Raw genomic sequence first — 24,059 nt, 5'->3', positions numbered from 1 at the left:
AACCACCGGGCAAGGGTTGTGGGGATGAGACCCTTGTCCCCATCAACATGGAGACAAGGTGCTTTGGGGGGCTACCCCCAAAGAACCCTCCCAATGTTGAGGGCATGTGGCCTGGTACAGTTCAGGAGGGGGGTGCTCTCTTGTCCCCTCCTCTTTTCCTGCGGCCTGCCAGGTTGCGTGCTCGGATAAGGGCCTAGTATGGATTTTGAGGGGGACCCCCACGCCATTTTTTTTTACATTTTGACACGGGGTTACCCTTAATATCCATACCAGACCTAACGGCCTGGTATACTCTTGGCGGGGAACCCATGCTGTTTTTTAATTTCAAATTAAAGTCGCCTGGCCTAAAGTCATGTTGTAAGTCGCCCCAAGTCGTGCTGTGATTCATACTCAAGTCATGCCCCTGTGTGAATGGACTCTTAATGATACAGCGTGCGCTATTATCAATGGCATATTATTATTGCTGTTGCGCATATGAGTGCAGCGGCTCACACGCTCAATTAATGATTTATCTGGCGCACCAATTAAGGTATGAATCGACGCAGCGCATTCATCTTAGTAAATGACCCCCAATGTGTATAAACAGTTAACAAAATACACACCCCGGACGTAAACAGGCGCTTCCTGCCTTTCTCCAACGCCATCTCTAAAAAGGCAGGGTGGCGTGGAGAAGGCCTTATCCCAGAAACTATCAAAAATAGGCAACTATATCTCCTTGTCCTATATACCAAAAACAAAACTCACATAAATGAATAATAAACAAACACAATAGCAAAAAAAAATAATAATAATAATTTGGTGGTGGAAGGGGAAGACAGAAAAACAATTCAGTTATACCACCCCAAATCTATTCAGGGACAAAAAGGGTCTGGGGAGGCTATAGTTGGTACTAAGGGTGACTAATAGAAGTCTGAGGAAGTGCATGTTAGAGCTCCTCATACAGGATAATAGTTCACTTTTCGTCCATCCAACCAGATGGAAGCAGCAGCCGGAAAATCAAAGAAAAAATGTCTGTCCACATCTATCTCCAGCCAAAAAAAAAGGGACCTTTTTTATTCTCCCAGATAATAGACAGTATTTAGAGCCCTATAACTGGGGCTTTAGATGACAGTTTAAAGTTGAACTTAATTCAGGTTGACAAAAAGGATATAGGAGAAATCTGGACCCAAACACCAATTTTACAGTAGATGTAGCAAAATAGCAGCAGCTCATGCTCTAGGCCTAATCAAGGGCCACAGCACAAGTGTAGCCGCCCACTTGTGTCTTCAACTGTAGGATGTTTAGTTCAATACTATTCAAAACTATACGATAATGTTCCAATAATTGCTCAATACCTAGAATACAATAGCTGGTATATTGTAGTACTTCAATAATAGTCTGGAATATTAATTATATACTATTCACACCACTACTTACTCCAACGGGTCTGGAACTTACACCAATTTGACCAATTGGCCACCTAAGAAAGGTATAGACACTCTACAGCAGTAAGCACCAGACAGTAACCAGCAACTGTGGTCTCTGTTCTGCAGCTCTATTGCGGCAAGTGGGCAGGCTCCAAACAGAGCAGGGGCCAACCAACCAGGGACCATGAGCCTGGGGGCAAGAACTGGAAACTGGAAGCCAGGAGCTGGAAGCAAAAAGCCAAGAGCTGGGAGCCAGGAGCCACATGGAGTTGGGGGATTGGGAAGAGGAAAGGGACCCGGAGCTGTGGCACAGTTGTTTCCTGAAGTCTTATAAGGGTATTATGAATGTTGCCTTGACAGAGGAAAATTTGAAGGTGCTTACCCGTTAGAGCTGCACAATTAATAGTTAAAAAATCGTGATCTCAATTCAACCCCCCTGACAAACTCTATTGCAGAGTTTGCAGATTCTTTCATATACAGGCAGTCCCCGAGTTATGAACATCCGGCTTACGAACGACTCCTACTTACGAACAGGAGGCGGCGTGACGTCTCTGCCATTCTGCGCATGCACGGCCACTTTTCAATGGCGAGCACATCGGAAAACATTGAAAACATTGGAAAACGATGTCTGCGCATGTGCGGCTACTTGACAGAACATCGGAAAACATTGGAAAACGACGTCTCCGCCATTCTGCACATGTGACTTACAAACATATTCAACTTATGAACAAACCAGCAGTCCCTAGCCCATTCGTAACTCGGGGACTGCCTGTAACAAGTGGAGAGACTTATCTGCTCACTCAGATGTCAAAAGAAAACATCTGGGCAGTCTGCCAAGTTTTTAACATGAAACATTGTAACTAACTCTTCTTTCTTAGATCAAAGGGATACACTTCTTTGTGTAAAGGATTTTGGAACAGCCATTTCGCATTGATTGATTCGTGGAGTAACGGGACAATCGGTTCCCCAGACTACAGGTATAGCACCCCTTAAAACCCCTGTGGCTGGGTTACCGAAATACCTACAATGTTTGATATTCTTTATCTTGCTTGGGGCTAAATTTACTTGTTGAAAAATTTGAACAGATCTGGGAGCCGTGGGCCACATATATGCATATCTCTCTGGTATGTTAACTTGTCATATCTCCTCTATTTAGTTTTAGGGACTATTTTACCCACTTTGTCTCTGGTCCAGACCACTCTTCTCTGCTCTTTGCTTTTTCCTATACTGTTTTTTAACTTTCTTTCACTTTTCTTCTATTGTACATTTCTATACTAGCACCCCTCATGTTCAGCACTTTGATCTTGGGGTATACTTCATTGGGTATGTACTCATATTCTAGCTGTATCAGGTGATGAGGTACTGGCCCCTATAGAGAGTGCTGATACCTTTTATTGTTTTGAGATTGACATCGTGGGTATTAATATTTTGTGTATTGCATATGTTATCTTCACTTGATTCACTGACGGTGGTTCTTTTGTACTAATGCTTGTTTTATGATTTGTAAAATTTTCAATAAATATTTTGAAAAAAAAAACGCCTGACGCCCCTAGGGGCAGCTACAAAAACGTCCTGTGTGCATGAGTCCTCAATGGGCAAAAAAAAATATCACAGCCAAAAAAAAAAAAAAAATTTAACTTAATAAATGAGTTTGTAATATCAAGTAGCTCTAATGAAGAGTGTATTTATATTTTATATAACTATACTATGTATGTACATGCAGTTCTGAGCACACTATTTTATTTCAGAAGGAAAAATTACAAAATCTGCATATGCCACACAGTGTAATTCACCACAAAAGACCTGTATTCATTACCGAAGTTGGCACTGTGCCCACATCTATTATAGATGATGCCTTAACAGGTAACATGTACTTGGCCTTTTAACAATGTCACTGGTCTCTACAATGACACTCCATATTTAGAATACCGAGATAACACTATCACACACTTTGACATAAAATGTATAAATAACAGTGCTGCCGAAAAACATCTGTCATAGATAAAACAATGCTGTGCAATGTACAACTGACTAGCAATACTTTTACTTTCATCATATATTTTGCCACTACCAAGTAAACAGCAGTAGAAAACCAGATTTAGGCTATATTTAGTACTCTACAATAGCCAGCTGCATAAAATATGACATTGTCCATACATATTCAAACTGGAAGGTGCACAGTAAATGTAAACTGTAACAATCTGGACAGTTTGTTACAGGAACACAAAAGTGTTACTTTATGTCATGTGAATTGCATGTCTAGGTGATTTTCTTTGTTGGCGGTGGCAGATAACTTTGTATGGCAGAGTAGCTCTCTGTACTACTGTACCTATTAACCCAAATTATTTCATTGAGACATGTTCACCTAAACCCTTGAGTCAAAAATCCTGATGTTTTTCAAAGTGCAGTAAGAAGACAATTATTATTGTATCCTATCTGAAGAAAACCAAATTGCTAAATGCGGGTGTTTAGGAGGGTATTGCCAAATCTATTGCCATACCAGTGAAAATGGACAATCATTAAAGTGTAAATAAACCCAAAAATATAATATATCACTGCTTACTAGTCTTGGTGTGCTGGCTTCATTTTTTTAAGGTTATTATGCTTTAATTTCACCTGGAGATCCTGCAAATAACACCTTTCCAGGACCCTAGTTGGCTACATCACTCCTCCACTGTATGTATGAAGGGACCCTAGGTCAGTGATGGCGAACCTTGGCACCCCAGATGTTTTGGAACTACATTTCTCATGATGCTCCACTACACTTCTGAGTGCATGAGCATCATGGGAAATGTAGTTCCAAAACATCTGGAGTGCCAAGGTTCGCCATCACTGCCCTAGGTGATCCAAGCAGAAATTCTCTCCCCAGGCCCCCCAGTCTTCTGGGATACTGCGGGACCATTCACAAAGTGCAGTGCGGCTCGTACATGCACAGTGGGCAGCTGGCTTTGAAGCGAAAAACAGCATAGCCAGCTGCCCACAGGATGCCATAGCCGGGAACCCAAAGGCTAATGAAGAACTACCAAGAAGAGATCACAAGGGTAATACGAATCGCCAAATTTATAATGCTTAATCATCTGTTAGGTGTTCTCAAATAACTAGACACAACGCACATAAAACCAAAAAACATCACCCTAATCCTGAGAGTACTGCTTTCACAGGTGGGGTGGCACAGCAGTTATAAAGAGGCAAACAAAGCTTTTTCTAAGGCTTAAAATGTTAATTAGATTTTTTTCAAATGTAAAAAAAATAAAACAAATTACAAAAAAAAGAGTAAAATCATATATCAAAATGATATATTATATATATATATATATATATATATATATATATATATATATATATATATATATATATAAATATAAAATTGAAGCGTAGTGTGTCAGACCACAATCCCATCACCAAGTGAAAAAAAAACAGTGTCATTGATATTATGACTGGACGTGATATACTGTATGTGACAGATTCCTCCAGTCGCCACACATATGGCACATATAGGCCCCAGAGCTCAACAATCACTCCCCCCCCCAAAGTGGGGGGAGATTTAGGGCAAACTTTGATCACTAGTGAATTCAATATAGTGAAGAACTAGTCCGGTTGAGGACGGCGCTGGATCCCTGGACAGGTAAATATCCTTTTAAAAAAAGTTACAGGATTTTTATTTTCCAGATTGACCAACCACTTTAAAGCATACACAGTCTAGTTCCAGTTTCATTGTGTCAGGTGATGCAATAATAATTTCTTGCACTGGCATCAGTCCTAGCAATAACCCCCAGCATTGGTGTCAGTGACCGCAATAATACCCCTATTACTGGCTGCAATAATAACCCCAGCACTAGTGTCAGTGACCACAAAAATACCCCCAGCACTGGTGGTGGCAATGACTGCAATAATACCTCCAACATTGGTGTCAGTGACCACAATAATACCCCCAACACTGGTTGAAATGACTGCAATAATAACCCCCAGCATTGGTTTCAGTGACTGCAAGAATAACCCCCAGGATTGGTGTCAGTGCTAGCAATAATAATGCTCAGCATTGGTGTCAGTGCTAGCAACAATAATGTTCAGAATTGGTGTCAGTTGATGCAATAATAACTTCTTGCATTGGTGTCAGTGTTAGCAATAATAACACAAAGCTTTGGTCTCAGTGACCACAATAATACCCCCAGCACTGGTGGCAATGCCTGCAGTACTGGTGTCTGCGATAACTTTATAGTCATAGGAGCGATACCACCACCAGTCTTATCAATATGCTGTTAGGTTACGCCCTTAGTATTCAGTCACTGTGGGCCATGGTTATTATCAGCTGTTAGAGCCCTTTCACACGGACGTATTACAGCACTGAAAATGGCCTAGTAATGAGCGGGTCTATACAGTACAAGCTAATATCCAAGTGGTTAAAGGGGTATAGACATTAAAATATTTAAATACTCCTGACAATCACTAAAAGAATAAGCCCTCATTGACCTCTGAAGCCACAGGTTTTGTTAAGTGATCCATATTCAAAAATCATGACTGGGAGGTTGATTCACTAAAGCCAAATTTTAAGTCAAACTTTAAGTGCATTTGCAGTAGAGCTGAGGGGAAGCTCTGAACGAGGGGAAGCTCTGCTGGTTTCTATCATTCAATCATGTGCAAGTAAAAATGCTGTTTTTTATTTTCCTTGCATGTGATTGAGTATTCTTTGCAAAGTGAAGTTTTACCTCATTTACTTGGAGCTAGTGCACTTGCAGTGCACAGTATATTTGCCTTTAGTAAATCAACCCCAAAGACTCTGAAGTCTGTCAGGTTTCAGTAAAGTTTAAAAATAAAAATAAAAATAAAAAAAAAGCTTAAAGCACCACACAAAATAACACTATGCTAAAACTTTGTGCATTAGTACTTGGACCTTGAAGAAGGGGGTACACCTCGAAAGCTTGTCCTGAAAAGTTGGATGTTAGCGCAAATAAAAATCACGGACATTACTCAATTGTTTCTGTAACAAAATAACAAAATTTGAAACTGCAGCTTTTCAATAAAATTGTGGAGTTATCTCCACATTGCTGGGGCCCTTGACTCACTTACATAATTGATGGCACATACTGTGCCTTTATATAGATGTATTTTTTTTTTTTGTTGCTCCGACTAGGGATGAGCTTCGAGTTCGAGTCGAACTCATGTTCTACTCGAACATTGCCTGTTCGCCTGTTCAGCGAACAGTGAACAATTTGGGCTGTTCGCAGCAAATTCGAAAAGCCGGAACACCCTATACAAGTCTATGGGAGAAATCTAAAGTGCTCATTTTAAAGGGTAATATGCAGGTTACTGTCCTAAAAAGTGTTTGGGGACCTGGGTCCTGCCCCAGGGGACATGGATCAATGCAAAAAAAAGTTTTAAAAACGGCCGTTTTTTCAGGAGCAGTGATTTTAATAATGATTAAAGTGAAACAATAAAAGTGTAATATTCCTTTAAATTTCGTAGCTGGGGGGTATCTATAGTATGCCTGTGAACGGGCGCATGTTTCTGGTGCTTAGAACTGTCGCTGCACAAAGTGTCATTTGTGCAGGAAAAAAAGTCTTTTAAAATCACTTGCGGCTAAATTGTCGGGTCTCCGTAATACAGAGAACACTCAATGAGTGTTCTCTGTATTAGCCGACAATTCATTCATTCATTGATTAAAAAAAAAAAAAAAAAAAAAGCGTGGGGGTTCCCCTAAATTCAATCAAAAGGCCCTTCAGGTCTGACATGGATATTAAGGGGAACCCCGTGTCAAATTTTAAAAAAAAATTGACGTGGGGGTCCCCCCAAATATCCATACCAGACCCTTCAGGTCTGATATGGATATTAAGGGGAACCCCGCATCAAATTTAAAAAAAAAATTGACGTGGGGGTCCCCCTAAATATCCATACCAGACCCTTTATCCGAGCACGCAACCTGGCAGGCCGCAGGAAAAGAGGGGGGGACGAGAGAGCGGCCCCCCCTCCCTCCTGAACCGTACCAGGCCACATACCCTCAACATTGGGAGGATGCTTTGGGGGTCTGTGACCCCTCAAAGCACCTTGTCCCCATGTTGATAAGGACAAGGGCCTCATCCTCACAACCCTGGCCGTTGGTTGTGAGGGTCTGCGGGCGGGGGGCTTATCAGAATCTGGAAGCCCCCTTTAACAAGGGGACCCCCAGATCCCGGCCCCCCCCCTGTTTGAAATGGTAAGGGGGTACAAAAGTACCCCTACCATTTCACAAAGAAAGTGTCAAAATGGTTAAATAAGACAAACACACTTTTGAAAAATTCCTTTATTAAAAATAAAAAAAATAAAAAAAAAATTCCAGCGGTGCTAATCCACTCTTGCTATCCAGCGACGGGTCTCCGGGGTCCAGCGATGGATGATCATATCCAGCGACGGGGGATCTCTCAGTCCAGCGCTGTCCATACCTCCTTCTTCTGTCTCCACTGCGGAGACACTGCAGAGAGCCGAGCGCTGACATTTCTTATATTGGGAGGGCGGGGCCACCCGTCACCTGACCCCGCCCCTCTGACGCAGGAGAGGGAAGCCAGGGGTTCCCCAGTGACGTGTGGGTGACCCCGCCCCCTCTGATGTAACGCAGGTTTCCGTTACATCAGAGGGGGCGGGGTCACCCACACGTCACTGGGGAACCCCTGGCTTCCCTCTCCTGCGTCAGAGGGGCGGGGTCAGGTGACGGGTGGCCCCGCCCTCCCAATATAAGAAATGTCAGCGCTCGGCTCTCTGCAGTGTCTCCGCAGTGGAGACAGAAGAAGGAGGTATGGACAGCGCTGGACTGAGAGATCCCCCGTCGCTGGATATGATCATCCATCGCTGGACCCCGGAGACCCGTCGCTGGATAGCAAGAGTGGATTAGCACCGCTGGAATTTTTTTTTTATTTTTTTTATTTTTAATAAAGGAATTTTTCAAAAGTGTGTTTGTCTTATTTAACCATTTTGACACTTTCTTTGTGAAATGGTAGGGGTACTTTTGTACCCCCTTACCATTTCAAACAGGGGGGGGGCCGGGATCTGGGGGTCCCCTTGTTAAAGGGGGCTTCCAGATTCTGATAAGCCCCCCGCCCGCAGACCCTCACAACCAACGGCCAGGGTTGTGAGGATGAGGCCCTTGTCCTTATCAACATGGGGACAAGGTGCTTTGAGGGGTCACAGACCCCCAAAGCATCCTCCCAATGTTGAGGGTATGTGGCCTGGTACGGTTCAGGAGGGAGGGGGGGCCGCTCTCTCGTCCCCCCCTCTTTTCCTGCGGCCTGCCAGGTTGCGTGCTCGGATAAAGGGTCTGGTATGGATATTTAGGGGGACCCCCACGTCAATTTTTTTTTTTAATTTGATGCGGGGTTCCCCTTAATATCCATATCAGACCTGAAGGGTCTGGTATGGATATTTGGGGGGACCCCCACGTCAATTTTTTTTTTAAATTTGACACGAGGTTCCCCTTAATATCCATGTCAGACCTGAAGGGCCTTTTGATTGAATTTAGGGGAACCCCCACGCTTTTTTTTTTTTTTTTTTTTTTTAATCAATGAATGAATGAATTGTCGGCTAATACAGAGAACACTCATTGAATGTTCTCTGTATTACGGGGAGCCGACAATTTAGCCGCAAGTGATTTTAAAAGACTTTTTTTCCTGCACAAATGACACTTTGTGCAGCGACAGTTCTAAGCACCAGAAACATGCGCCCCTTCACAGGCATACTATAGATACCCCCCAGCTACGAAATTTAAAGGAATATTACACTTTTATTGTTTCACTTTAATCATTATTAAAATCACTGCTCCTGAAAAAACGGCCGTTTTTAAAACTTTTTTTTGCATTGATCTATGTCCCCTGGGGCAGGACCCAGGTCCCCAAACACTTTTTAGGACAGTAACTTTCATATTACCCTTTAAAATGAGCACTTTAGATTGTGAACGTTCGAGTCACATAGACTTTAATAGGGTTCTAAAGTTCACACGAAGTTTAGGTCTGTTCGCAGGTTCTGGTGCGAACCGAACAGGGGGGTGTTCGGCTCATCCCTAGCTCCGACTGATATGTATTTTTTTTTTACATATGAGTGGACCTACACTATGTTTAGTGGTCCCAAAATGGAAATTGATTATGTCATAACTTCCTTTATATGTAATTTTGCTTATGACGTGGTCTTTCCACAGATACACACAACCAATCTTTGGCTATTTCCTGGGGAAGTGGGCGCTGCCCTATGAAATACGTAGAGACTACAGCTTTAAAAATTGAATAACTTTAGTGCTTCTGTAATTTTGGATAGACATCATTACCAACAATATATACACACTGTGATATGTTTTTTATGACACCATATATTATGTCAAAATGTGTCTGATTTTAACCACTTCCGGACCGCCCACCATCATTTTACGTCAGTATTTTGAAGAGGAATATCGTTGTTATGGCAGCTGCTAGCTGCCATAACCTTGGTGTCCTCTTCAGCACGCAGTCTGCTTCAAGATAAAAGTGGTCTCTGAGGCAGAGTCACCACAAGATCACTTTTATGGGTGGCAGGAGGGGACCGCCCCCCTCCCACCGTGCTCCGGTGCCCTCCACTGCTTACCGGGGCCGTCGGAAGCGACAGAGGAAAATCGGATCCTTTCCCTAGCCTGACATGGAGACAACTTAGGGGAAGATGGTCCCCACCCGTCTCCATATTATTGCAGGGCTGAAGCGACGTCAAAACATCACTTCCGCCTATAGCTCTTAAAGGACCATTTTTTTTTATTGCATTTTAGTGTAAGTATGACATCTGAGGTCATTTTGACCCCAGATCTCATATTTAAGAGGTCCTGTCATGCTTTTTTTCTATTACAAGGGATGCTTACATTCCTTGTAATAGGAATAAAAGTGACAATTCTTTTTTTTTTTTTAAAGAACAGTGTAAAAATAAAAAATAAAATGTAAAATATATAAGACAACATTTTTTTTTTAAATGCGCCCCATCCCGACCAGCTCGCGTGCAGAAGCAAACTTGGGCTAACTTTACTATTGCCTTTTTTTTTTATTTAAAAAAAGTGTACTTTTTCCCCAAAAAAGTGCGCTGTAAGATTGCTGCGCAAATACAGTGTGACATAAAGTATTGCAATGACTGCCATTTTATTCTCTAGGGTGTTAGAAACAACATGAATAATGTTTGGGGGTTCTAAATAATAAATAAGTACTACACTGGTCTGAGCATATGCAGTCTTCTTTCTCATTTGTACTTTTCAATAAAATTGTATGTACTATAATAGAAAAAAGGTAGCTATTAACCTACCTACAGTGGTGTGAAAAAGTGTTTGCCCCCTTCCTCATTTCCTGTTCCTTTGCACGTTTGTCACACTTAAGTGTTTCGGAACATCAAACCAATTTAAACAATAGTCAAGGACAACACAAGTAAACACAAAATGCAATTTGTAAATGAAGGTGTTTATTATTAAAGGTGAAAAAAAATCCAAACCATAATGGCCCTGTGTGAAAAAGTGATTGCCCCCTAAACCTAATAACTGGTTGGGCCACCCTTAGCAGCAACAACTGCAACCAAGCGTTTGCGATAACGTGCAATGAGGCTTTTACAGCGTCCTGGAGGAATTTTGGCCCACTCATCTTTGCAGAATTGTCCTAATTCAGTTACATTAGAGGGTTTTCGAGCATGAACGGCCTTTTTAAGGTCATACCACAACATCTCAATAGGATTCAGGTCAGGACTTTGGCTAGGCCACTCCAAAGTCTTCATTTTGTTTTTCTTCAGCCATTCGGTGGTGGACTTGCTGGTGTGTTTAGGATCATTGTCCTGCTGCAGAACCCAAGTTCGTTTCAGCTTGAGTACACGAACAGATGGTCGGACATTCTCCTTCAGGATCTCTTGGTAGACCGCAGAATTCATAGTTCCTTTTATCACGGCAAGTCTTCCAGGTCCTGAAGCAGCAAAACAGCCCCAGATCATCACACTGCCACCACCATATTTTACTGTTGGTATAATGTTCTTTTTATGAAATGCAGTGTTCCTTCTACGCCAGATATACTTGGACACACACCTTCCAAAGAGTTCCACTTTTGTCTCATCGGTCCACAGAATGTTGTCCCAAAAGTCTTGGGGATCATCAAGATGTGTTGTGGAGAAATTGAGACGAGCTTTGATGTTCTTTTTGCTCAGCAGTGGTTTTCTCCTTGGAACTCTGCCATGCAGGCCATTTTTGCTCAGTCTTTTCCTGATGGTGGAGGCATGAACGCTGACCTTAACTGAGGCAAGTGAGGCCTGCTTGTTGTGGGGTCTTTTGTGACCTCTTGGATGAGTCGTCGCTGCGCTCTTGGGGTAATTTTGGGCGGCCGGCCACTCCTGGGAAGGTTCACCACTGTTCCATGTCTTCGCCATTTGTGGATAATGGCTCTCACTGTGGTTCGCTGGATTCCCAAAGCTTTGGAAATGGCTTTATAACCCTTTCCAGACTGATAGATCTCAATTACTTTCTTTCTCAATTGTTCCTGAATTTCTTTGGGTCTCGGCATGATGTGTAACTTTTAAGGATCTTCTGGTGGACCTTACTGTGTCAAGCAGCTCCTATTTAAGTGATGCCTTGATTGTGAACAGGTGTGGCAATAATCAGGCCTGGGTGTGGCTAGAGAAATTGAACTCAGGTGTGGACAACCACAGTTATAGTATGTTTTAACAAGGGGGGCAATCACTTTTTCACACAGGGCCATGATGGTTTGGATTTTTTTTCACCTTTAATAATAAACACCTTCATTTACAAATTGCATTTTGTGTTTACTTGTGTTGTCCTTGACTATTGTTTAAATTGGTTTGATGTTCCGAAACACTTAAGTGTGACAAACATGCAAAGGAACAGGAAATGAGGAAGGGGGCAAACACTTTTTCACACCACTGTACTCTTTAAGCCACACTAATTAAAACAGTGCAAAACAATAAGTGAAAACAAGGTTCCATAAGGTGAACAAGAATAATCACCTTGTGGCTCTTTTTTCCAGTTATTGCTAGTCGTGCCGCATACACACGATCAAACAATCCGGTGGAAAAGTCTCATTATCTGGGACTGTGACATAATAATGGGCGGGGGCATCATCCGGCGATGTCCCTATATAAGTCGCCGCGTCCCTGTCATTGTGGCCAGAGACAGCGATGAGTCAACAGCTCAAGAAGAGAAGACAGCGGCGATAGAAGACCGAGCCACCGCTTGTAAAAGAGCTAGAAGAAGGCACGGAGGCCCGGCAAGAAGAACCAAAGAGGGGGACAAGACCCCCGAAGTCGGAAGAAGACTCCCGGGTGGCGACGAAGAAGAAAGCCGGGCTCCTCCGCTAGTAAAAGAGCTAGCAGAAGATAGCGGAGGAGTCTGGCGAGAAGACCCCCCAAGACAGAAGAAGACCCCCGGAGCTGTGCAATAAATTATTTTTAACCCTTGTGTGTTGTGTTTTTTTTTTACTTTTTTTTTCACAGGTGAATGGGTAGGGGTACATTGTACCCCATACTCATTCACATAGGGTGGGGGGCTGGTATCCGGGGCCCCCTTATTAAAGGGGGCTCACACATTCCTATAAGCCCCCCGCCAGTAGACCCCGACAACCAACGGCCAGGGTTGTCGGGAGAGGCCCTTGTCCTCAATAACATGGGGACAAGGTGCTTTGGGGTGGGAGGGCCGCGTTTGAAAAAAAACGTTAGAGTGCAAAATCTGGTGCAGCTCTGCATTGAAACAAATCAGCTTCCAGGTTTTATTGTCAAAGCTTAACTGAACAAGCTGAAGTTAGAAGCTGATTGGCTACCATGCACAGCTGCACCAGATTTTGCACTCTGCAGTTTCAGTAAATCAACCCCATAGTGTTCTGGATTAGGCAAGTACACAGTATAGAGGTCTAAGTCTTGTTCATATGGGATATCTGAGGTTTACAACCACTTTAAATAATGTTTAAATTGGTGGTAAACTGCCATATTAAATGCAAGATTTTGTGCTCACGAGAGGCTGTTGTCAGTTAGAAGCTTCTTTGGCAGAAATTTACACAGTTTATTCTGTCATTAATTAAAGCTTGTCGCCACCTAACTCCGTTTTATTTACCCAGTGTCATTTATGAACAGCACTAGATAAATAGCCATCGGGCAGCCGGTCCTTTCAGTGACCACCCTGTACCCAGAGAATCCGAGTGGCTGGGTACCATGTGATCACTGTGATTGCTCATCACAGTGATCACATGGTATTATCTACAATGCTGATCCCTCCCCGTTCCCTTAAAACAGGGGAAGGAGTGTGATTGAGTGTTTATGAATGGGAACAGAATGAACAGATCAGCAGCTACATCTGCTAATGCTTTCATTATCTTGCCATCTTTAGGCTTGTTATCCGCTGATAACCATGCTCCCTGCAAAATCTCATCTCACTGTGGTGCAAGCAGGCACAGCCTATTATAGCGGCAACTTTGATTTCAAGAGCAATGCAGCATTGTTGCTACACCATCATAGGAAGTGGAATAATTGGATTTCACTGGCGGTTTAAAAAAGGTATATGGGGGACTTTGCAGAGGGATTAAGAGAAAACTGGAAGTGTAGATGCATTTAAAATTAAGAACTGCAATACATATTTTTTAATAGGAGTCCACATCTCTAGTTTAGTTGCAGTCCTGATCTTCCTTAGCTCCCTTTGATAGTAACACAGGCAATAAACCTTTCAAAACGACAGCCTTCTACCTATAATGGAGCCCAACTCAGGCTACACCAACTCTCAGCCTACTACAAAGTTGTCTTTCAGCCCAGAACACAGTGTTCACATGTTGCTGTATCTCCAGGTGTCAGCCTGGTTAGTGCAGTACTTCGTATTCCCATCGCACACATTCCTGGATGCGCTCTCGAATTTGGGTGCTGCAGCAACAACCAGCTGGCTACTGGTTCAAGTCACAGTGAAGATATTTGCCAGCACACCATGGAATGACACAAATAGTGTCCAAACAGGTGATTTATTGCATGATCATAACATAAGGATAGTGCAACGTTTCGGAGCCACGCAGGACCCCTTCATCAGGCATGTGATGTCATCACATGCCTGACGAAGGGGTTCTGCGCGGCTCTGAAACATTGCACTATCCTTGTGTTGTGATCATGCAATAAATCAGCCTGGTCAGTGCAGACACACAACCCTAGTTTTTCCTTGCATCCGAAGCTCTCTGGTAGCACAACATTTGTCTTGGGAGGGTGGAGCCCAGTACTCAGTTCCCATACTTTAAGGCCTGCACACACCTGCATAACCAGCAAATGCTGCTCACCACCAAAACGTAGACTCGGGGTTGACTCCTACCCAAAACGCTACAAAACCTCTGGGCTCCAGGACCCCTACCAGGATTTACTAATCCAGCGAAAATAACTCTCCTTTTCCTCTTTACTTTAGGTACTTAGATGAGTATAAGGCCCCTTTCACACATATGGACTGTCCATTTCATCAGTTCAGTCACGTTTTTTTTTGTCATCAATTTTTTTTCAGTCAACATCAGTTTCAAATCCGTTTTTCATCTGTTGTCATCCGTTTTTCATCCAATCCAATTTTTTAACGGATGAAAAATAGGGCTTTTATCTGTTCAAAAAAATGGATGTTGACGGAAGCAGATGAAAATGCATGTAAATGGATGATCATCCATTTACATCAGTTTTTCCATAGGAATGCATTGATGTCCGTTTTGCATCCATCAACGGATGGATGAAAAACTGACAAATGGTCCCTGTATGTGTGAAAGAGGCCTATTGATTTCTTTTGAATCCTGCACTTCTCTTTTAAAGCACCTGATGTTTGTTTACTATGGAAGGCTGGCACTTTTCTGCTGCCAGAAAGAAAAAAAAAAAAAAGACAGGAGCTCTGTTGGGAAATTTAAGAATGCTTTTCTCTGCAGTACCACCTGTAGCTACAGAGGTTAGTGATTTTTTTTAAAGCTCTTTCACGGCTTGGTAAAAATATGCAAATGCTTTAACGTACTAAGTCTGGGCACTGGTGCACTTTAAACTTAACATTGAAAGAGGGGACTTACTGAAGATTCTGCTAAAAAAAAGATGTAAATCTATCATCTAAATAGTGTCACCCATATGACCTGAAAACTGATTTCTAAAGAAATAAATTAGGAAGGTGACTGGATCTCCTGTAAAAAAAAACTTCATTAGCTACCTGATGTCATCATGTATAGGGATGGGGGAGAGGTGACCTCCTCCCAGGATGCAGTGTTCATGTCCTGAGCAACCAATCACCAAGCCCAAACACAATGGCCTCACGAGAAAGAGAAAAAAGGTAAAATTATACTAAAAGGAATAAAAAAAAATAACAAACATGTTATACTTACCTGCTCTCTGTGATGATTTTGTACAGAGCAGCCCAGATCCTCCTCTTCTCAAACTGCTTGCTAAGGGGGCACCTGAGTGTGCACGTTCCCTAGCCCTGTTCTGTGTGTTTATTGCCACACAGAACAGAGATCAGCCCCCCTCCCTCCAGATTGCCTGTAAATTAACAGCACTGAGAGCCATTTACCACTGTTGTGTCTGAGCCAATAAGGAGGGAGAGAACTGGGAGAGCAGCTGCTCTCATGCACATCACTGGATCGAGATTGGGCTCAGGTAAGTATTAGGGAGGACCGGGAGGGGAGTCTGCAAACAGAACTTATTTTACCTTCATGCATAGACCTTCAGGCTTTAGAACCACTTAAACCCTGTGTAAGCTCTAAGGCCCCAATCACACTTGCGAATGGGGCAGTTAGCAATGACACACGAGAGAGCCAGCAGAGATTACCAGCAATTAGCTGGGGGCAACAGCCCTGATTTAAAGCAATGGGAGGCTGACAGCCCCAGCATCTAATTGCAAGCTTTTCCCTACAAACGATCGGCCCTGAAAGCAGACTGTCAGTGTCCAGAGCTGATCATTTGCAGGTAATCATTCTACAAACAATTACATGTGAACAGCAGCACAGTGGTGTAGTGGTTAGCACTCTCACCTAGCAGTAAGAAGGGTCGCTGGTTCGTATACCAACCACGACACTACCTGCCTGGAGTTTGCATGTTCTCCCTGTGCCTGCGTGGGTTTCCTCCGGGTACTCCGGTTTCCTCCCGCAATTCCAAAGATATGCAGCTAGGTTAATTGGCTTCTGTCCAAAATTGGCCCTAGTATATGAATGGGGACCTTGGATTGTGGGCTCATTGAGGGTAGGGACCGATGTGAGTGTTCAATGTACAGGGATAGGGACAATTGTAGACACTCACTCAGGTTAAACTGGATGGACTGGTGTCTTTATTCAACCTTACTAACTATGAAACTATGAAGCAGCAATTAGCTGCGGGAGCTATCAGTGTCTCATTGCTTTACATGGGGCTTCCACCCTCAGATAAATGCTGGAAATCCCTGCTGGTTCTCCCATATGTAATTGCTAATGGCCCCATTTGCATTCAACATTGAACTTATACAGGGTTAGGGCCCCTGGCTCTGACACAGGAACAGATCAGCGGGGAAGCGGAGTATAAGTAGCTTGGGAACAAAGTCTCTTTAAAGTTACACGTTTTGCTTTTAGAATGAGCTATTGGGATTGATTTACTAAACTTGGAGAGTGCAAAATCCGAATTGGCTCTGTATAGTATCCAATCAGCTTCCATTATTTTTTTCAAAATTAACCCCATAAAGTATATGTAGTTAGATGCAGAATAAGTGGCAGTTAAAGCCTTCAAAAAATAATACATTTTTGTAAACTAGGCTTTTATCTATGAGTGTTTTGAGGGCTATTTTACTAAGGGAACTTAAGACTGCAAAATGAGAGAGGTCATAATAGCTTATAACAGAATGTTCACATTTTAGTGCAAGAAAAGTCTGCAATCTGCATTTACTGTTCCCTCTCAGTGTGATGTGAGCTCAGGTGAATGCTTTTACAAGGAGAGCTAAATGATTCATGTGGTCTGCTGACTACTGGAATCCCATAGCTAATACAAACAATGGTGCATAGTAAGTGACTAAATACTACGACTCTGTGCCTGGGACAACCTGGAGGATACACCTGCCAGCATGCTAATAAGGGGGTGGGAGAGTTATTGGTCTTCTGCCTGTAAAGATGGAGGATCAGGAAGACTAAACACTGAACAGTGTATGTGCTTAAGCCTACCTCCATTGGTCAGGGACCCTGGCAGAGCTTCATCCACTCTGATACAGACTACATACTGTATAATATTTTTGTCAGCGTAGTGTTATATGGTGTGGGAAATGTACTATTGTTTAGCCCCACTGAACCCGATTCCCCCATCCATGCACAGTGCATGGAGGAACCTGTACTGCCAGCTGTTACATTCAGACAGACGCTGCTCCAGCAGTCACCTGACCTGTTTAGCTGACATTTTTCCACCCGGCCCTTGAATTTTGTAACTGAAGTTTGACGAGCCGGGTGGTGCCGACAGGGCCACACACAGCTTGAATGGCAGCCAACTGAGAAGGAATCGACTGAAATTCAAGCCATGTACGGCCAGCATTATTATTCAGTTAACTGTTGCATTGGCTATGACTCTACATACTTCTAAATTTGGATGTTTGACTGTTATGACTACGCAATGAGAATTATTTTATGAAATGATATGCTGGTGAATTATTACCATGGACATACGTGAACTGTGTACAAGCATACCTGAGCCTAAGCCCAGCACCAATAAATGGAGATCCTTGGGGAGAGCTAGCATGGAACACTTTGTAATATACAATTCTATGACATTGTCTTACTACTTAAAGCAGAATGCTGGTCCAGCTCTGCATAGACACAATCAGCTTCCAGGTTCTTTTGTTAAAGTGTAATTGAACAAGCTGAAGTTAGAAGCTGATTGGCTACCATGCACAGCTGTACCAGATTTTGCCCTCCCCAGTTTTAATAAATGAATCCCACAGTGCCAAGTTGCACATGGCACATGCACCCATCTCATGCGTGTGCCATACTTGACCTGACATAGTTTGTATTGAATAATAAAGGGATCAAACTCAGTGCGAGATGAAGCGCAAAACATCACCAGTAGGCCAGCGCAGAAAAAGGAAGATGCTTCCAATGGCAGTTTAAAAAAAAAAAATCACAGCACAGATTTCCCATGGGGGCAGACCACCGAGACAGCAGAAAACATAAAGGAAAGATGTACAATATATGTAAATGCGTATAAATGTCAGTGAGGGCGAACCTTGGCACCTCAGATGTTTTGGAACTACATTTCCCATGATGCTCAACGCCACTGCAGAGTGTATGAGCATCATGGGAAATGTAGTTCCAAAACATCTGGGGTGCCAAGGTTTGCCTTCACTGATATATGTAAATAACTGCTACTAAGTTTATTATATTAGTATTTTATTGCTGTTGTCGATTTTATTTTTGGGAGGGAGAAAGGTCCACTTTAACTCTTCCTTACTCTGTCCAAAAAAACAAAATAAAGTTTGGTGATTCAAACAGGATACCACAGAATTTTGATGGGATGGGATGATCTGTGTGGTTTAAAAATCTCTGTTATGCTACCTGACCACATGAGATCATTATCTACATAGGAATGATATGGACAACCCTGTTATTTTAATTCAGGATAATGTTTGCTTTTGTATCATGCACTTAATATTTTTTTTTATTCTGACATAGCATACAGCTTTATATCTACTGTAGTCTTCCAATTTGTGTATATTCATTGTATAAACTGAGAACTCATACCAATGTAGATTAGCGGTGAGTCAGTGCTTTGAAAATGACATGGAACGTGATCTATCCAGAACACGCCAGTACATCAGACATTTGTGGTAGCGGCAGCAGTGCCCACAGGACAGGGTGACAACAAACTCCAGATGATGTGCAGCCACCACATTATGTAGTGTGTCGCACATACAGTATCTCACAAAAATGAGTACGCCCCTCAAATTTTTGTAAATATATCTTTTCATGTGACAACACTGAAGAAATTACACTTTGCTACAATGTAAAGTAGTGAGTGTACAGCTTGTATAAGAGTGTAAATTTGCTGTCCCCTCAATATAACTCAACACACAGCCATTAATGTCTAAACTGCTGGCAACAAAAGTGAGTACATCCCTAAGTGAAAATGTCCAAATTGGGCCCAAAGTGTCAATATTTTGTGTGGCCACCATTATTTTCCAGCACTGCCTTAACCCTCTTGGGCATGGAGTTCACCAGAGCTTCGCAGGTTGCCACTGGAGTCCTCTTCCACTCCTCCATGACGACATCACGGAGCTGGTGGATGCTAGAGACTTATGCTCCTCCACCTTCCCTTTGAGGATGCCCCACAGATGATCAATAGGGTTTAGGTCTGGAGTAAGTGCTTGGCCAGTCCATCACCTTTACCCTCAGTTTCTTTAGCAAGGCAGTGGTAGTCTTGGAGGTGTGTTTGAGGGTAGTTATCATGTTGGAATACTGCCCTGCGCTACAGTCTCCGAAGGGAGGGGATCATGCTCTGCTTCAGGATATCATAGTACGTGTTGCCATTCATGGTTCCCATAATGAAGTGTAGCTCCCCAGTGCCGGCAGCACTCATGCAGTCCCAGACCATGACACTCCCACCACTATCTTTGACTGTAGGCAAGACACACTTGTCTTTGTACTCCTCACCTGGTTGCTGCCACACACGCTTGACACCATCTGAACCCAATACGTTTATCTTTGTCTCATCAGACCACAGGACATGGTTCCAGTAATTCATGTACTTACTCTGCTTGCCTTCAGCAAACTGCGGGCTTTCTTGTGCATCATTTTTAGAAGAGGCTTCCTTCTGGGACGACAGCCATGCAGACCAATTTGATGCAGCGTGCGGCGTATGGTCTGTGCACTGACAGACTGACCCCCACCCCTTCAACCTCTCCAGCAATGCTGGCAGCACTCATACATAAATTTCCCAAAGATAACCTCTGAATATGATGCTGAGCACGTACACTTAACTTCTTTGGTCGACCATGGCGAGGCCTGTTCTGAGTGGAACCTGTCTTGTTAAACCGGTGTATGGTCTTGGCCACCGTGCTGCAGCTCAGTTTCAGGGTCTCTGCAATCTTCTTATATCCTATGCCACCTTTATGTAGAGCAACAATTCTTTTTTTCAGATCCTCAGAGAGTTATTTGAGAGTGAGAGCTATAACACCAAATTTAACACACTTGCTCCCCATTCACACCTGAGACCTTGTAACACTAACGAGTCACATGACACCGGTTAGGGAAAATGGCTAATTAAGTCCAATTTAGACATTTTCACTTAGGGGTGTACTCACTTTTGTTGCCAGCGGTTTAGACCTTAATGGCTGTGTGTTGAGTTATTTTGAGGGAACAGGAAATTTACACTGTTATACAAGCTGTACACTCACTACTTTGTGTCATTTCTTCAGTGTTGTCACATGAAAAGATATAATAAAATATTTACAAAAATGTGAGATACTTTTGTGAGATACTGTATGTGCGACACTATTCTGACTCAGATTGTTGTGAAGCGATCAATCCCTTGTGAGACCTCTATGCCTGGCCTGTATAAGCAGATATAATCACTGAGGACAATCCTCATCAGATAGCTTGAACTCACCAATACCGATTTCCATCCACAGATGCTTTATTCTGAACATCAGATTACAGTAGATGACAGAATACAAACAGATGAATAGGTTATGGTATTGTGCGGTCAAAAAATCATATTGTCTGTAGCTTACAATGTAGAATACATGTGCCCTGCTACATGAGGCTTGTTACTCCATTGATGACACAAGAAGGGTGGAGCATCACATACAAAGGAAGTAAGTGCATTACCACAAAAGGTTGCTAGATGACAGCATGTGAACTGAATATAAATGTCAATAGAAAAATGGTAAGGAAAACAATATATAAATTCTATGCCCCGTTGGGGCAGCACAGACACACTACTTAATGTGGTGTCTGCACATCATCTGGAGTTTATGTTGTCACCCTGTCCTGTGGGCACTGCTGCCACTACCCTAAATGTCTGATGTACTGGCGTGTTCTGGCTAGATCACATTCCATGTCATTTTCAAAGCACTGACTCACCAAACCAACAAATCAATATTCTGGGGGGTTTTTTTTCCTTATTGTCCAAATTTATGAAGATATTTGATTTTTTTTCCATTTTTTTTTTATTGAATATGTTATATAACAGAAAGTAAAAAAGAAAAAAAAACAATTGCAGAGGTGATCAAATACCACCAAAAGAAAGCTCTATTTGTGGGAAAAAAGGACATCAATTTTATTTGGGTACAGTATCGCACGACCACGTAAATTGTCGGATAAAATAATGCAGTGCTGTATTGCAAAAAATGTCCCAGTCATGAAGAGGGGGGTGGGGAATATTCTGGAGGGCAAGTGGTTAAAAGCAGCAGCTAAACTTTTTGTAGCTGCTCCCTTTTAATAGTTAGATGACTGAAGAAGAGCGATCAAGAGCTATTGAGGCCCTAAATGGTCATTTTGAATATTAACTGCAGGTGACCTGGCTTTGCTGCGGTGGTGGGGGTTCCTTTTAGGCTTTCTATATGGGAAGCGCAATTGTTTACATGTGTGTATGTTGAGGTTGTTATATGTTTACAGATGTATGGAGTTTTTATAGAATTTCACTTTACTTTGCGTTGCAATGACAATAAAGTATTTATCGTTATTGTGAGAACCACTTTAACAATGGATGGTGCTGCAAGCAAGACACTTTTTTTTTTTTGCAAACACGAAAATTGTGTAATTATTTGTTTTGTTTTGTTTTCACTTTCTGCACACATGAAAAAATTGTGGTTATTTTTCTTTTTTTGCATGTTCTGCACACACAAAATTATTACCGGTATATTTTTTTGTGCATGTTCATGCAATGCAGAAGTATGAATGCTGCTGGCTGTCTATAGCTGCTTAGTTGTAGCAATCCTTGCTGACTAATGCACTGCACGCCCTCCAGATCTGATAATTCTACAATTCCAGGCCATGACAAAGCATCTGCAAAGGAAACAATATTTGTGTGATCTGAGAGGTGACACCTACCCTGACTACAGCAGGACAGTGTGAAAACTTTGCATGACTTCCCTATCTGCTATATACATAGGAGTCAGAGGGGAAATGTCAGTGATCGGATCACATAGGAGTCAGAGAGGGGAAATGTCAGTGATAAGATCACATAGGAGCCAGAGAGGGGAAATGTCAGTGATTAGATCACCTAGGAGTCAGAGAGGGGGAATGTCAGTGATCAGATCACCTAGGAGTCAGAGAGGGGGAAATGTCAGTGATCGGATCACATAGGAGTCAGAGAGGGGAAATGTCAGTGATCAGATCACATAGGAGTCAGAGAGGGGGAATGTCAGTGATCAGATCACATAGGAGCCAGAGAGGGGAAATGTCAGTGATCAGATCACATAGGAGTCAGAGAGGGGAAATGTCAGTGATCGGATCACATAGGAGTCAGAGAGGGGGAATGTCAGTGATCAGATCACATAGAAGTCAGAGAGGGGGAAATGTCAGTGATCGGATCACATAGGAGTCAGAGAGGGGGAATGTCAGTGATCAGATCACATAGAAGTCAGAGAGGGGGAAATGTCAGTGATCGGATCACATAGGAGTCAGAGAGGGGGAATGTCAGTGATCAGATCACCTAGGAGTCAGAGAGGGGGAATGTCAGTGATCAGATCACCTAGGAGTCAGAGAGGGGGAAATGTCAGTGATCGGATCACATAGGAGCCAGAGAGGGGAAATGTCAGTGATCAGATCACATAGGAGTCAGAGGGGAAATGTCAGTGATCGGATCACATAGGAGTCAGAGAGAGGAAATGTCAGTGATCGGATCGCATAGGAGTCAGAGAGAGGAAATGTCAGTGATCGGATCGCATAGGAGTCAGAGAGAGGAAATATCAGTGATCGGAGTTATGTTGGGTCTGCCTGAAGTAAACAGAAGCCTGAGGGCCATGAGATCCTCCTGATATGACGGTAGGTGTCCTGCCTGCCAATGAATGCTCCAGAGTGTAATGCTGCTTGATGAGCGGAGCTGTGATGACAAGTCATGGCCGGAGCTCTTCTTACCTGCAGGATGGAGGGTGAGCAGGATCCCCAGCACTAGGAGGTGCATGCGTCCGGGTACCTGAACAACTTGTCCGAGCCGGGAGAGCTGTGTATACGGACTGCGCAGCCTCTCTCCTCCCCTTCACTGTCTCTAATGTCAGCCTGGGGTGACAGACATGCGTGGGAGGGATGCCGGGAAATTCCTGTGCACCCAGCTCCAAATATGAGCATGGAATGAAGGTCCTCAAGTGCTAAAACTGGCATCATTCTAAAACCATTGTTTTGTCTTACTGATACTCGATGAAATGACTAGAGCCCAGTGCGGCTGCCAATTCCTGGAGGGAAGTGAATAGCAAATGGACAAACAGGCAGCGCCCGATGGGTGCCAGCAATAAAGGATTGTTGTAGATAATGTAAACAAGCTCGTTTATTGGATGCACATGAAAATGAAAAAGTCTGACATTGAAAAATAAAATCAAACAGTAAAACAACACTGTCAGAATTGAAGTACTCCCAAATAATAGTGTCAGCGGTCCGGGACTCCAGCAAGCAAAGGGTAAATGTAAGCATGTATGCTGTGTGTGTCCAGCCTCAGCGGCTGTAATGTACATGAATGATGGGATGGGAAGGTTACAGCTCCCTGAAATGTAACAGA

At 42.9% G+C, this 24,059-nt stretch overlaps 1 protein-coding gene across 3 annotated transcripts in view; it reads right to left on the bottom strand.

Moving 5' to 3' along the window:
• MSRB3 (methionine sulfoxide reductase B3) overlaps positions 1–23,583 on the bottom strand; it is a 291,298-nt gene extending 267,715 nt beyond the window's left edge. For 2 of the 3 annotated variants that reach the window (XM_077469957.1, XM_077469955.1), the window contains exon 1: positions 23,426–23,583. Coding sequence is in view for 1 of the 3 variants with exons in the window: in XM_077469956.1 (XP_077326082.1) it covers positions 23,426–23,471 (46 nt within the window). In the remaining 2 variants the exon portion in view is untranslated. The remainder of the gene's footprint in view (positions 1–23,425) is intronic. The other variant, XM_077469956.1, reaches the window with a different exon arrangement.
• Positions 23,584–24,059: the final 476 nt, after the last annotated feature.

This window comes from Lithobates pipiens, unplaced genomic scaffold, assembly GCF_037356315.1.
Source record: "Lithobates pipiens isolate NorthernLeopardFrog02 unplaced genomic scaffold, aLitPip1_a1.2 Scaffold_8, whole genome shotgun sequence".
NCBI lineage: Eukaryota > Metazoa > Chordata > Amphibia > Anura > Ranidae > Lithobates > Lithobates pipiens.
Note: the sequence above shows the minus strand (reverse complement) of the source record. Positions and strands in the feature narration are given on the sequence as shown.